This window comes from Tursiops truncatus, chromosome 5 (assembly GCF_011762595.2).
Source record: "Tursiops truncatus isolate mTurTru1 chromosome 5, mTurTru1.mat.Y, whole genome shotgun sequence".
Classification (NCBI taxonomy): Eukaryota; Metazoa; Chordata; class Mammalia; order Artiodactyla; family Delphinidae; genus Tursiops; species Tursiops truncatus.
This window is the reverse complement of record NC_047038.1, coordinates 44588658-44602291: the sequence shown is the minus strand read 5'-3', so window position 1 is coordinate 44602291 and position 13634 is coordinate 44588658. Positions and strand designations below refer to the sequence as shown.

Here is a 13634-nt window from a genome sequence, read left to right as displayed (position 1 = left end):
GTAGAAGGCAAAAAAAGAAAAATCACTCTCAAGTCCCACACCATCTGCCTGATGTTGGTGTTGGTTTGGTTTTTTTAACCTACAGCATTTGGGAAAATCTAGAACGGTTTCCACCTCACACTCATGTCTCCTCACACTTTAACCATTGCTTTAGGCTTTTGCCCAGCCTTCCTGTGCTCCATGCTTTGGTTGAAAGTTCTCTGTAAGCCAGTTCCCAGTGGCTTACATTCAGCTCTGGGGACTTTGGGTGATACACTTGCTCCTGTCAGCGTGGTCCACGCGGGTCAGCTAATTAGCCACATCAGAAGTCCAGCCTCTTCCTGCCATCTCTACCTTCACCACCTTGGTCCAGGCCCTGCTGCCTCTCATGCATGATGGAGAGTCCACTGGGCTCCCCACTCACTCCAGCCTCACCCCACTCTGTTGACCTCACAGCGACCAGAGTACTCTTATAAAAATGTAATTCGGACCACAACATGGCTCTGTTCAGTACCTCCTGTGGCTCCCTGTCCTGAGAGTAAAATCCATGGTCTTATGGTGGTTCACACAGCCACACATCCTCCCACAATACACATGCACACTTGTATCTCACGCCCATCCTTGTACCCTCCTGCTCCCCAGTCACGTTGCTTCATGTCAAGATAAAGACGAAAACTTAACCACCAACTGAAAATTAGATGATACTAATAAGGAATTGCTTGTTTGCTAAGTGTGACAAAGGTATTGTGGTTATCTTTTTAAAAAGAGTCCTTATCTCTTAGAAACACTTATCAATGTTTTTTTGTTTTTTGGGTTTTTTTGGCTGTGTTGGGTCTCTGTTGCTGCGCGCGGGCTTTCTCTAGTTGCGGCGAGAGGGGGCTACTCTTCGTTGCGGTGTGCGGGCTTCTCACTGCAGTGGCTTCTCTTGTTGCGGAGCATGGGCTCTAGGCCTGCAGGCTTCAGTAGCTGTCGCACATGGGCTCAGTAGTTGTGGCTTGCGGGCTCTAGAGCGCAGGTTCAGTAATTGTCGCGCATGGGCTTAGTTGCTCCGCGGCATGTGGGATCTTCCCGGACCAGGGCTCGCACCCATGTCCCCTGCATTGGCAGGCGGATTCTTAACCACTGTGCCACCAGGGAAGCCCTCAATGTTTTTACAGATGAAATTATACAACAACTGAAACTTGCTTTAGAAACAATACAGCAGGAAAGAAAAAAGTGGAGAATGACACAGGTAAAGAAGATTGGCCATATAGTGATTGTACCTGGGTGTTTCCTTTTCTTTGTCTTAACTAATAACTTTCTGCAGTAGATTCTGCTCAGATCCTGAGAGCACCTGGATCGCTGACTTCCCTAAGGCATTCCAGAAAAGCTCGCCTTTTCCTTCACAAGGGGTGCTGGGGACACAAAGGCCCCAGAAATAAAGGTGCTTCCTCAAAGCTTCAGTGGGTGGCAGCTGGATTCCCACTGACTTCCCCTCCCTTCCCTGGTCTTTCCTCCTCTCTGTAGTCTGCTCTCACACAGCCATCTTCCTTCAAATTAAACTCAGTGTGCTGGGTAGTTAGGCTCATTTAGACTCAGTTGTATTGTCTTTCCAGGAGGAGAGAAGATTTCACTATGCAGCATTCCCCAGCGCCGTGTCCCATCGGAATCGGTCCTTCTCTTTCAATCCTCGCCCAGGGTATTTGACCCCTTCCATGAAGGTAAATTGGTCCTGCTGGTTTCAATGCATTACATAATTCTGCTGGCTTTGTTTTTCCCAAAGGTAATGGCAGCTTATTTATCAATTGTCCAGCATTCATTTAGACGAATATTCATTGAAAATAAGACCCCCCCAGGAAATAGTCCAAATTATTAATAAACAGTATTTATATCTGGCTAGGCAGATTGTGTTTTTTATGAGATTTTTTAATTTTCCAAACTTTTTATATATAAATGTGTCACTATTAATAATGGCTATATCTGGGTGATAGGAGAGAAAGAAAAGAGCAGGAATCCTTCACTGTAACTTTTTTTCCTTTTACAAAAATTTTTGGAATTTATTACAGTGAGAATATTCACATCCAGATCTCTCATCTGCTATCACAAAATCCTAAAGTGCTTAAAAATTTGTATTTTTTTGGTAACTCATAGGACAGTAAACCTAACCCAAGCTGAATTCATGTAAGCTCATTTATAACTTTTATATATCGCTCTTGGTGTGACAAAATGTAAGTTTCACTCCAGAAATATTGATGTGTTTGAGGACAAGGTGGGCCCAGCTTCTGCTGGGGGTGTTATATAGCCTTTTAAAATCTAAAACAAGATTTTAAATTAAAAATCACATTTGTCACCAGAAGTTTTGGATAAGAGATTGTGAGCCTGTGTTTTTTTAAAGCACAAAGTGGATTGGAAGAAAAAATGCTTTAAAAACAAACATGTAAGTTATTGCCTCCTTGCTCATATAATTTTGGTTGGGCAGGCCTTATCTACTTTTACAACAATGCCTCTTTGGGTGGTACTAACGGGCCTTTCCTTTAATACCAACAGAAAAAGAAGATGGAGGAAGTGCCCAGCCGAGTGGTCAGTGTGCCAAACCTCGCTTCCTATGCTAAGAACTTTCTGAGTGGCGACCTGAGCTCCAGGATCAACACTCCTCCGATAACTAAGTCACCCAGCTTGGACCCAGGCCCCAGCTGTGGCCAGCCTTACAAACCCACCCCATCTCTAGATGTAAAAACTGCCACAAGGTAGGGGGCCAAAGCTATGATTCCATTTTCCCATGGTCAGGAGGGAAATTAGTATTCCTTTCTGGTACCTGTTAAATACCCAGCATTTGGGCCAATACAAAGGGTAACGAAACAAGCCCTGCCTTGGACAAATTACAACCCAGCCAAAAAGGAAGATATGTAAGAGAAGGGAAATAGGTCATTCTTTAGAAGAGGCACTATTCCTGATACCAAATTCCAGAAAACTTTTTTTTTTTTCCCTCATGGATGATTAGACAGGGGACATTGAATCACTTAGCTGACCACTTCAGAGTGGGTCACACAGAAGATGGACTCATCTGGCCTTGAGTCTGGATTCCAATTCTCATCCTCGTTGTTAGCTTGCTTGGCTTTGGGCAGCTCACCTGACTTCTCTGAGTCTGTTTCCTCACCTCTAAAATGAAGATAATACAGCACCTACCTCATTAGACTCATGTGAGACTGAAAGAATTAATCCATAGGACATGCTTAGCACAAGACCTGGCACAGAAGCATTCAGTAATTTTCCACTATTATTATTAAGGTTATTTCTCATGATTCACTGTATAATCTTGTAATTTTAAGGCCTCTTAATCTGTGGGTTTGGTTTGATCATGCATGATGATCTCTGATACTGCCTTATTTTTCCAGAAGCCCTTGCAGCTTCTGGAAATGTGTGATTTCCCCTGTTTATTGATTCCTTCCTGTCCAGCCTTCCGTTCAGAGCAGTATCTTTAATTCTGGGCTTTGAAGTTTGCATTTCTTAAAGGGCCCCTTCTGAAATGTTCCTTTTCCAAAGGCCCTGCCTCCCCAAGGCTATTTGGACAAATATGAGTGTGGAGCTGGAAAGACTTGCTGTCAGTCATTGAACGAGTCCAGCCCTTTGTGTCACAGCTGAGGACACTGAGGCCTGGAGCCCCAAGCACACGGTCTGTTAACTGCCAGAGCCAGCCTGACTGGCTACAGTTCATCTCATTATCACACACCTCTGTTTAAAGCTGTGTTCCCACTGTTTGTTTTAAAGATTTATTTTATTTATTTTTGGCTGCATTAGGTCTTAGTTGCAGCACGCGGGACCCTTGTTGAGGCGTGCGGGATCTTCTGTTGCAGCGTGCAGCCTTCTCTGTAGTTGTGGCATGCGGGTTTTCTCTATTTTGGTGCGCAGGCTCCAGGGCCCGTGGGCTCTGTAGTTTGCAGCATGTGGGCTCTTGTTGAGGCGCCGAGCTCAGTAGTTGTGGCACGCAGGATTAGTTGCCCCACAGCATATGGGATCTTAGTTCCTTGACCAGGGATCAAACCTGCGTCCCCCGCATTGTAAGGCAGGTTCTTTATCACTGGACCACGGGGAAAGTCCCCCCACTGTTTTATAAGAAGCTTCATAAATGCAGTTAGAGACCGTTCAGACAGATACACACTGTACTTTCTTACCTACCGTCTCCCCTTTTCAATTTATTAGGCTAATTTCACAACCTCATTGAAATGCCAGAGCACATCAGATTACTTTTGAAGAAGCCATAAAGTGTAATACTGTATTGATTAACCATTTCTTCTTTCACCTGTTTTTGGAGGGGGTTGTTTAATTTGTGCCTGAAATAAATAGTACATGTTGCAAAATATGTGGCATGTGGGATCTTCCCAGACCGGGGCACGAACCCGTGTCCCCTGCATCGGCAGGCAGACTCTCAACCACTGTGCCACCAGGGAAGCCCTACTATCTTTTTAAGAGTAAAGAAGCAGTTATCTTTCCCTAAAAAGATAGTAGACTATTAAGTTGTTTATTGAATAATTTTCAAAACCATCTAAGAAAACGTTTTGTTTGTTTTTAGGACACAAGATGATGAACCAGCCCAGCCCAAAGAAGTCCAGCAGAAGCAGGGCTCAGCCCACCAGGAATGGTTTACCAAATATTTTTCTTTCTAAACTGATCCTTAAACTGATCATAAAGTGGACATTTGAAACACATTTCTTTTGAAGCATCTGATTGAAGGAATGAACTAAAAAGCCAACCAACCAAATAACTTGCTTGTAATATGATTTACATACATAGCTAAAACAAATTCTTGCATTAACATTTCATACTGTTTCATTGTGACATTAAGATAAAACAAGCCAATGTTATCAGAAAGTGCCCATAGGGAAATATTATTGTTACTGATGACCTACCCATGGTATTTCTAGTGTCCATAAGACTGCAATCCGCATTGTGGAATATCAGACTTTGTGATTTCCATGGTCTACTTTTAAAGTGGTTTCATTTTCCTAGGACACTGGTCACTTTCACTTGAAAAGTGTTTGTTTCTATGTAAATGATATAATTCCAAAATACACATGTAACCTCAATAGGTAGAGGAATAAAACAAAGCTCAAAATAACCAGGAAAGCCAATTTTAAAAATCCAAAGAAAACAAAACTACTAGGAATGGACTATAGCAGACCTTGGCACACTTGGATCAAATATTTTGACTTCCTAGGTCCAGGACGTGAAGAAGATTACAGAGGGCATAACAGCTACCTCAAAGGGGCTTTTTGAAGTTTAAGCAAAATATGGGTAATGATACTAATCGTGAATTGGAATTAAGCCTTGCCAGGATTTTTCTGTGAATAACTGAGCCTCACCCCATCATACATCTCAACTTCAATGACTATAGCATCAACTTGGTCATTTGTGATGGTTTCTAGATTATTCTTTGAAGTGAAAGATCTACTGAACCTCTAGTCTTGCCTCATGGTGCATTGCTTCCCCAATGCATGGATGCTCAGCAGATTGAAGGGAACTGGGAATGGCCATTCACAATGCTGACCTCGCTGTCAGTCCACGCTGAGCTGTCTGACCCTCTGATGGAGCGGTGCAATTTGACAAGAGCCAGTACAACTTTTAGTGGTCAAAATATGTTCTCAATCCTTTGGTGCTGGCCCAGCAAGTGGCCCATAAACAGTTGTCTCTTCTATGCACCATCAAATCTTTGCTCTTTGAATAAAACTTTATAAACAACTGGGCAATAAAAATGGTTGTGATTTGTATTAATTTTCCAAAGAAAGGTGAAATTAGATGAAGGCTGAACTTGGAAATAGGAAGCTCACATTAACCTCAGTCAGATCATCAATAAAACGTAGCTGCGGTGCTTTGAGACCGCCTAGAGAAGTGGGATAGGGAGGGTGGGAGACGCAAGAGGGAAGAGATATGGGGATATATGTATATGTATAGCTGATTCACTTTGTTATAAAGCAGAAACTAACACACCATTGTAAAGCAATTATACCCCAATACAGATGTTAAAAATAATTAATTAGAATAAAATAAAAAAATAAAACGTAGCTGCTCACGCACTTATGTCATTTTGAGAGAAATGCAATTACAACTCAGACTCACAATTTAAAAGTAAATTTACTACCTAATCAAAACATATGGCCCAATAACATAAATTTTTAAATATCACTGCTCCTACCCTCCCGCAAAAGTAAATGAACACTACACAAAATATAAACTCACCCCAAATAAAAGTCAACATTAAGGGGGCTTCTCTGGTGGCGCAGTGGTTGACAGTCTGCCTGCCGATGCAGGGGACACGGGTTCGTGCCCCAGTCCGGGAAGATTCCACATGCCACGGAGCGGCTGGGCCCGTGGGCCATGGCCGCTAAGCCTGCGCGTCCGGAGCCTGTGCTCCGCAACGGGAGAGGCCACAGCAGTGAGAGGTCCGCGTACCACAAAAAAAAAAAAAAAAAAAGTCAACATTAAGGATACTGCTGGATTCCTATAGCACTAGTTACTGCAGTACAGTAACAGTTATTACACTAACCTACGATATTATAATCCTCTTCCAACCTATTTACAAAATATCCTCATTCTGAGGTTCTGGAAGTGTTACATCGTTGCATTAGACTCCTCTTCTTTAGGTAGTTCAGTCTTGAAAAACAGCAAATTTACATATTTTTATATACTGCCACTGATAGGTAAATTATCATAAAAGGCCTACAACCAAAATCCTCATCCTTTGATATGCAGATCAGATCATACAAGCTTTTCCCCTCAGATCATACAAAATAATCTAAAACTGGAAACAGATAAACACTCATACAAAAATAAAAACAAGCAGCAAAAAACAAAAACATAAAAAGGAATCTGTAAACGGCATCATATTAACAGTCTTAAATTTTGCTAAAGACAATACACTTGGTTTACCAAAGCAATAAGCATTTTATAAAGTACTCCAGAAATAACGCTTATAAAAATAGGGGGAAATTTTTAGATGAGAGCGCAAAACTAAATCATCTCACTCTCTGGCAAAGAGTTCTCCCAAAATGTCATGTCTACAAGAAGTGATGTTTGGCAAAACTGTGTCTGGGCTGACTCAGCCACCAGCTCATGTTCAGGTGGCTTTTCCTCAGGTTTGCTTCATCGGTGCAGGGATATTTGCAGATGCCTGCTCGAGGTAGGCCAGGGAACCCTGAGGGATGTCGGCTGGCTTTTTGTGCTGCATGTTGATGTCCTCCAGCACCTGCTGCCAATGTCTCAGTTTTGTTAAGTGCTTCTGGACCAGAGCATCCTTTCGCTGTAATTCGTTCCTCAGTTCCGAGACATCCTACAAACGAAAGCAATGAAGCCAGAGTAAACTCACAAAACATGAACATAGTTTCTGATTAGTTAAGAGCACTAAGAAGTAAATTCAAAACAGAGAACCAACTGAACCATAGTGGGCTGATTACTCTGCTTGGCTGCATACTTTGAATAACCCAAAACAATTCTTCTCATGAAAGATGCCTGCTTAACAGTTTTCATTTTTAATTCATGTTCTTTTAGTAAGTAATACACACATTACAAAATTCCAAAGTACCAAAGGACAGCCAAAAAGAAGTCAGTCTCTTTCCCATCCTGGTCTCCAGGTACTCAGTATATCTCTCTATCCAAAGGCTACTGTGAGAAGAATCTAAAACACTGAGAATCTGAAACATATGTTAACTGTTTTAAAAGAATCCACAGCCACTGTTCTATCATTTCAGATTATTAAGTGTTAAAATCTCATTTTCAAGAGCTTTTTAATGAGTAACAGTATTAAAATCCTATATTAAGACCTGGCCTTGAACACACCTAGACTGTCACTCAGGTATTCAAATCAGGAAATGATCTGATAATGGTGAATTGTAAGAATATCATCTTCTTACCATTCACCTTCCCAACAGCTGGTAGCAAAGAATAAAATGAACATTTTGACTAATTGCTCAGCTTGTGGGAGGAGTTATTTTAAAAACTGCTAAAAAAAATAATCATCCCAATTTTAGTATTTCCCACTGGGGGCATCACTGTGTTTTGGGCAGGAAGATTCTGCCCTCTTCCACACTGCAGGGGGCAGGCCCTGGCCCTACCCACTAAATGCCATTAATGACAACCTCAACAGACTTCCAAATACCCTGGTTTCAAACAACTGAGATAAATGAAATCCTGAGTTTCAAGAAGCCTGGGACAGAACATTTACTTTTTGGTTCCTTGAACAAAATTGCCTAGAGCCCTTCCTGTGTGTAAGGCACCAGGGACACACATATCAGTTCCTGTTCAAAATGAGCTTATCATCTACATTAATGGCTTTTCAACCTTTCAAGCAGAACCTTTTCTTTTTTTTTTCTTAAAAGAAAATTCTTCCATGAAAGCCAGTGTATGAAATGAGTAAAAGCCGACAGCTGCTGTGTTTGAAGCACTGCTTTCCACCTCTGACCCCCAGGTCCAGGTTGTCATGAACACTGACAACCAACATTATACATTCAAGCTATGAAGCCCCACTATAACTAATGGGCAAATGGGGCATCTCATTTAAAGCATAAATGGAATTTTGACAACATTTGCTCTTCCTTAAACTTAGGGAGAGAACTCAGCGTGTACCTCTTTGATAACTTGCTCTGGTTTCTGGACAGATAACTGCAATCTTTTTTGTAGGAAAAAACATTCTGTCTGTCTCGCAATATCTAGAAATTTCTGGATACACTGATCAACACCTTAAAAAAAAAGACCAAAGTATTAAATTAAGGAAAACACTAGACACATATCTCTCTCTCATAAATCAACAGTTGGAATACCAAAACAGCACCTTCTTGTAGATGTAATCGGGGATTTTAATCCTGCCCACAGCAATATTACTGACCTCAACCCCCTATGTGTTAAGCAACATTAACTAGCAGATAATCTGTGCTTTTACCAGGTGAATAAGAAACCGAACTACAACGCAAAAGTTCTTCTGAAGAAAGACAATCCAGAGAGCCAACAATTAACATCATGATTTCCAGTTAAAATGAAACATTTAAAACACAGTACAAAGAAATCAGAAGTACCTCTCTCGGGACAGAACTTGGGTGAGGAAGGGGAAGCAAAAAATTTAGTTCTTTATTTTTTTAAAAAGACACAGAGGATTTCTTTTTAAATTTACTTATTTATCTTTGGCTGTGTTGGGTCTTCGTTGCACGCAGGCTTTCTCTAGTTGCAGCGAGCAGGGGCTACTGTTCGTTGCGGTGTGCAGGCTTCTCATTGTGGTGGCTTCTCTTGCTGCGGAGCATGGGCTCTAGGCACACGGGCTCAGTAGTTGTGGCTTGTGGGCTCTAGAGCGCAGGCTCAGTAGTTGTGGTGCACAGGCTTAGGTGCTCCGCTGCATGTGGGATCTTCCCGGAACAGGGCTCGAACCCGTGTCCCCTGCATTAGCAGGCAGATTCTTAACCACTGCACCACCAGGGAAGCCCAACTTAGTTCTTTAAAAAGCAGTACACGCTATTGGTCTTCTTTGTCTTGGTACCAATATGAATAGCTCATTCATTATAAGTGGCTTATTATGAGTGACATAAGATGTCAATAAACTGAACAAAGAACCAGCAGTATATAGAGATTACAAAAATCTTATTCCCTGGAAAAGTTCTCTTAGGATACAAGCGGGACTGAAACACATCAAGTGTAAAATCAGCAATGAGGGAATTCTTACCAGTTCGAATTTCTTCCTGATCTGTACCATTGACATAATCCTGACTCACCAGAGAAGCAAAACAAGCCTGTGTGATCAAAACATATTACAAAAGAAAAAAATGTCATTCACACATCAAGAATCTTACTTTAGAGTAAGAAATAACTTCTCTTGATGGAAAACGAAGGCTGAGCCGAGTCTCGCGAGAAGACTAGGTGGGTGATCCCGGTAGCACCTCTCCCCATCCTTTTCACTTGGCTAATTCCCAATGCCCGCCTGGGTTTCATGTTTTCTGGGAAGCCTTCCTTGACAGCCATGCCCAGATGTGCTCTCAGAGTATCCCGGGTTTCTTCTATCAGAGCACTGATCCCACAGCACAGCAGCTGCCTGCTATCTATCTGTTTTTTCCACTGCACAGTCATGAGCTCCTTGAAGGCAGGAACTGTTTTCTGTGTATTCTTAGCACCCAGGACAGGTCCTGACACATAACAGGCTCCTTCACTGTTTCACAAATATTCATCAAGCACTTGCTATCTGCTACCACTGGATTAGCACTACAGATACAATGAGAGGAGAGGAGGGCAAAACAGGTGTTCTCTGACTTCACGGAGCCTGATGTAGTGTGCTACAAAGAGCAGCAAGGCAAGGTCGATGCGGAAGTGATGTGTGAGCTGGGGGAGGGACCTGGAAGCCCAAAGAGAAAACGAACAACACAAGCAGAAGGTCTCTTGTGGCCAGAGTACGAAGAGATGGGTCTGGAGCAGAGACGTGAACACGCAGAGCTAGGAAGACCACAGCACCTCTTGGGCTATCCCCACAGCCACAGGTATCCACTAAAGGGTTTTAAGCATTAGAGTGCTGGTGGTCAGCTGCGGACTTTTTTCTACAGGGCCAGTGTTTCAGCAAGAGCTCATGATGAGAGCCACCTCCCCTCTCCGTGCTAGATGCTGCTCTAAAAGTTTCCTTTATGGTTTAGCCCCACCCCAAAGGCGTCTCATCCTCCTCCCAGACGGAAGAGATTTCTGTTCTTTAAATCTGTTGTCTCCAAACTTTTGAATGTACACCCCACCAGCAAAAGCATTTTGTCCATGCAACCCCAATAACACGTTCATTTACAAACTATGTTTATCAACTACTCTGCTATTATATACAGTATAAAAGTCACACGACTAGGATTTAAAATGTAGAAAAGGTAATTCCAGTTACAAGTTATTTTATTTCCACACGTTAATGGCTCATCTTCCACTTTAGAGACCACAGGAAGCCATCTTATTTCTAAGCACTTATTTTGTACCTCTCCTTTGTCTGCTATCACTCCCCATCTTCTTTGGTACAGGGTTAATGCTTGAGCAGAACTCAGAGTTTGGGTCACCTCTGCCTCTCTCCTCACCCCCCAGCTTTCCTCCTCCTTCCTCGGCCCTGAGTACCAACTTCCCCATAGTAACTTTTTTTTTTTTTTTGGTACGCGGACCTCTCACCGCTGTGGCCTCTCCCGCCGCGGAGCACAGGCTCCGGACGTGCAGGCTCAGCGGCCACGGCCCACGGGCCCAGCCGCTCCGCGGCATGCGGGACCCTCCCGGACCGGGGCACGAACCCGTGTCCCCCGCACCGGCAGGCGGACTCCCAACCACTGCGCCACCAGGGAAACCCCTCCCACAGTAACTTTTAAATAACTCCCAGCTCCAAAGTCCCACTACTTTAGGACCGTTTAAGGGTGGAGCCCAACGGAAAGGATACAGGACATAGGAGTGGACGCTACAGTCCGGAGAGGATGAGCACGTACTAAACACGCAGGGACGCGGGAAAGGATACTCAGGGATGGAACCAAGGATGGGGTGGGACGGGAACAACCCACTGAAAACCTAGAAGAGTCCCACGGTTGGGGGCAGACAAACTTCAAGTCCACGTGGCTCCAGAAATGTCAAGTTTAGGCATCTCTGCCAGCCAACTAAAGGAGAATTCCGGCCACCATTCAATTTGAAGACTAATGCAAGAGACTAACGTGCAGGTATCGCCGAAAGAGAGAAGCTGCGCGCGCGCAGCATACGCTTCAGAAAAGAAGGGAGGCTGGGAACAGAGACGCCCACGTCTTATCTTACCTCGAACGATGACTCCAACTCGTCCACCAAGGTACTGTTAGAAGTCCTCGGAACGCCTGGTGTGGCCTGAAGAAGCGAAGCCTGGGCCAAGAGACCCGGCGGGGGTGGCGGAGGTCCCGGTGGCTGCCCGGAGAACATGCCTCCTAGTGGAGCCGCCATTTCTAAAATGGCGGCTAAGAGGCTCACTGCGCCTGCGCGGGAGCTGGGGCCGCGGGTCACGTGATGTGGATGGTCACGTGATGTTGTTGAGTGCACGTTGGCGTCTGTTGGACGCCCAGGAAAGCTATTGTTTGGTGCTTCGTGCCCTCTTCTTACCGCTACGCAGGCAAGGTGGCTTTTGCTTTTGCTTTTTTAACTTGAGAATTGAAGGCTTTGATAGGGTTTAACACAGTTGTGTGAAGAGGAGAATCAGTAACCACGGTGGGGCGAGCCCTCTGGCGGAGTCAGGATATTCCTGTACCAGCCCCGCCTTTGCTCTCAACTCTTGAAATGACTTTGGCCCAGTTGCTTTCTCTGGGCTCGGTTTACCCGTTGGTAGAAGGGAGGTGCTCATCCATCCCACAAACATTTATTGAGAGCGCACTGTGTGCCAATTACTAATCCAGTCACTGTAGCGGGAATAAAGAGGAAACATGTCCCCTAAATTTTCCTTTGGGAGATACAGGTAACAAAACCGGCTTAACATTATTGAGGCTCCCTGTCTTATGTGCTGGGAGCTATTTGCTTTAGATATTTATGGTTACATCAAGGAAAGTCACTATGCTAATCTTTTTTTAAAAACATTTGCTTATTCAACTTTTCAGAAGCTAAATATATTTTTTCATTATAATTAACTTTACAGTTATCATCCAGCATATCTGTTGAGCCTTCCATGTCTCAGGCTCTATTTACTGATCTGAGGGTTATAGCAATCACCCCAAGTTTCTGCCCTTGGAGAGTTTACCATTGTTTTGTGGGAGAGAGATTAATAAACATGTACATATATAGAGTGAAATCATGTAGAGATAAGTGCCAAGAAGGAAAATAAAGCCCAGTAAGGGGATGACTAATGTTGGATTTTATTAAGTTTTTTTTTTTGGCTGCATTGGGTCTTCATTGCTGCATGCGGGTGTTCTCTAGTTGTGGTCAGCGGAGGCCGCTCTTCATTGTGGTGCAGAGGCTTCTCATTGCAGTGGCTTCTCTTGTTTTGGAGCGTGGGGTCTAGGGTGCGCAAGCTCAGTAGCTGTGGTGCACGGATGGGCTTAGTTGCTCCGTGGCATGTGGGATCTTCCTGGACCCGGGATCAAACCCGTATCCCCTGCGTTGGCAGGCGGATTCTTAACCACTGCGCCACCAGGGAAGTCCCAAGTGATGGATTTTAGATGGGTGGTTGGAGAAGGCCTCTCTCAGGAGATCTGCACTGGAGTGACTAGAGTAAAGTTTAATTAGGAAAGTTTTCTAGACCGGGGGGGGGGGCCTTGAAGAAGGAAACTGCCTGGCATATTTAAGGAGCTACAGAGAGGCCAGCAGGGCCAGAGTGAGTGAGGCAGGCAGAAGTAAGGAAAAAACGGAGGCTTCCCATTGCCAGTCAGGTCAGATCAAAAGTCACCTTCCCAGCGTCAGTCTGATTGGACCCACACTCCCAGCCATTTCACCCTGTTTAATTTTCTTTACAGCACTTGAACACTTACCTGAAATTATCTTTTTCATTTTTCTTCTTCACTAAGTTGCCTTGCAGACATGCACACACGCACACAACACGCGAACTGGAAAACAAGATCTATGTGATCAGGGCCTGCCTGTCTTGTTCACCTGTATTCCCAACACCCAGAACTGTGCGTGGCATAAAATAGACATAATAAATATTTAATTGAACACAAATAGAATGCCATGAGGGAACTTAGTGTACTCCAGCAGTT

General features: G+C 43.8%; 2 protein-coding genes across 2 annotated transcripts in view; one reads left to right on the top strand and one right to left on the bottom strand.

Moving 5' to 3' along the window:
• FAM184B (family with sequence similarity 184 member B) overlaps nucleotides 1-6492 on the top strand; it is a 115463-nt gene extending 108971 nt beyond the window's left edge. Inside the window, exons 16-18 of the mRNA XM_033856397.2 lie at nucleotides 1575-1679; nucleotides 2506-2705; nucleotides 4529-6492. Of these exons, the coding sequence (XP_033712288.2) occupies nucleotides 1575-1679; nucleotides 2506-2705; nucleotides 4529-4622 (399 nt within the window). The 3' untranslated portion in view covers nucleotides 4623-6492. The remainder of the gene's footprint in view (nucleotides 1-1574; nucleotides 1680-2505; nucleotides 2706-4528) is intronic.
• Nucleotides 6069-11910, bottom strand: MED28 (mediator complex subunit 28). Its single transcript, XM_004325930.4, has 4 exons — nucleotides 11737-11910; nucleotides 9659-9725; nucleotides 8575-8687; nucleotides 6069-7282 (listed from the first exon to the last, which is right to left on the bottom strand). The coding sequence occupies exons 1-4, from the start codon at nucleotides 11893-11895 to the stop codon at nucleotides 7085-7087; spliced, it is 537 nt and encodes a 178-aa protein (XP_004325978.1). The 5' UTR covers nucleotides 11896-11910; the 3' UTR covers nucleotides 6069-7084.
• Nucleotides 11911-13634: the final 1724 nt, after the last annotated feature.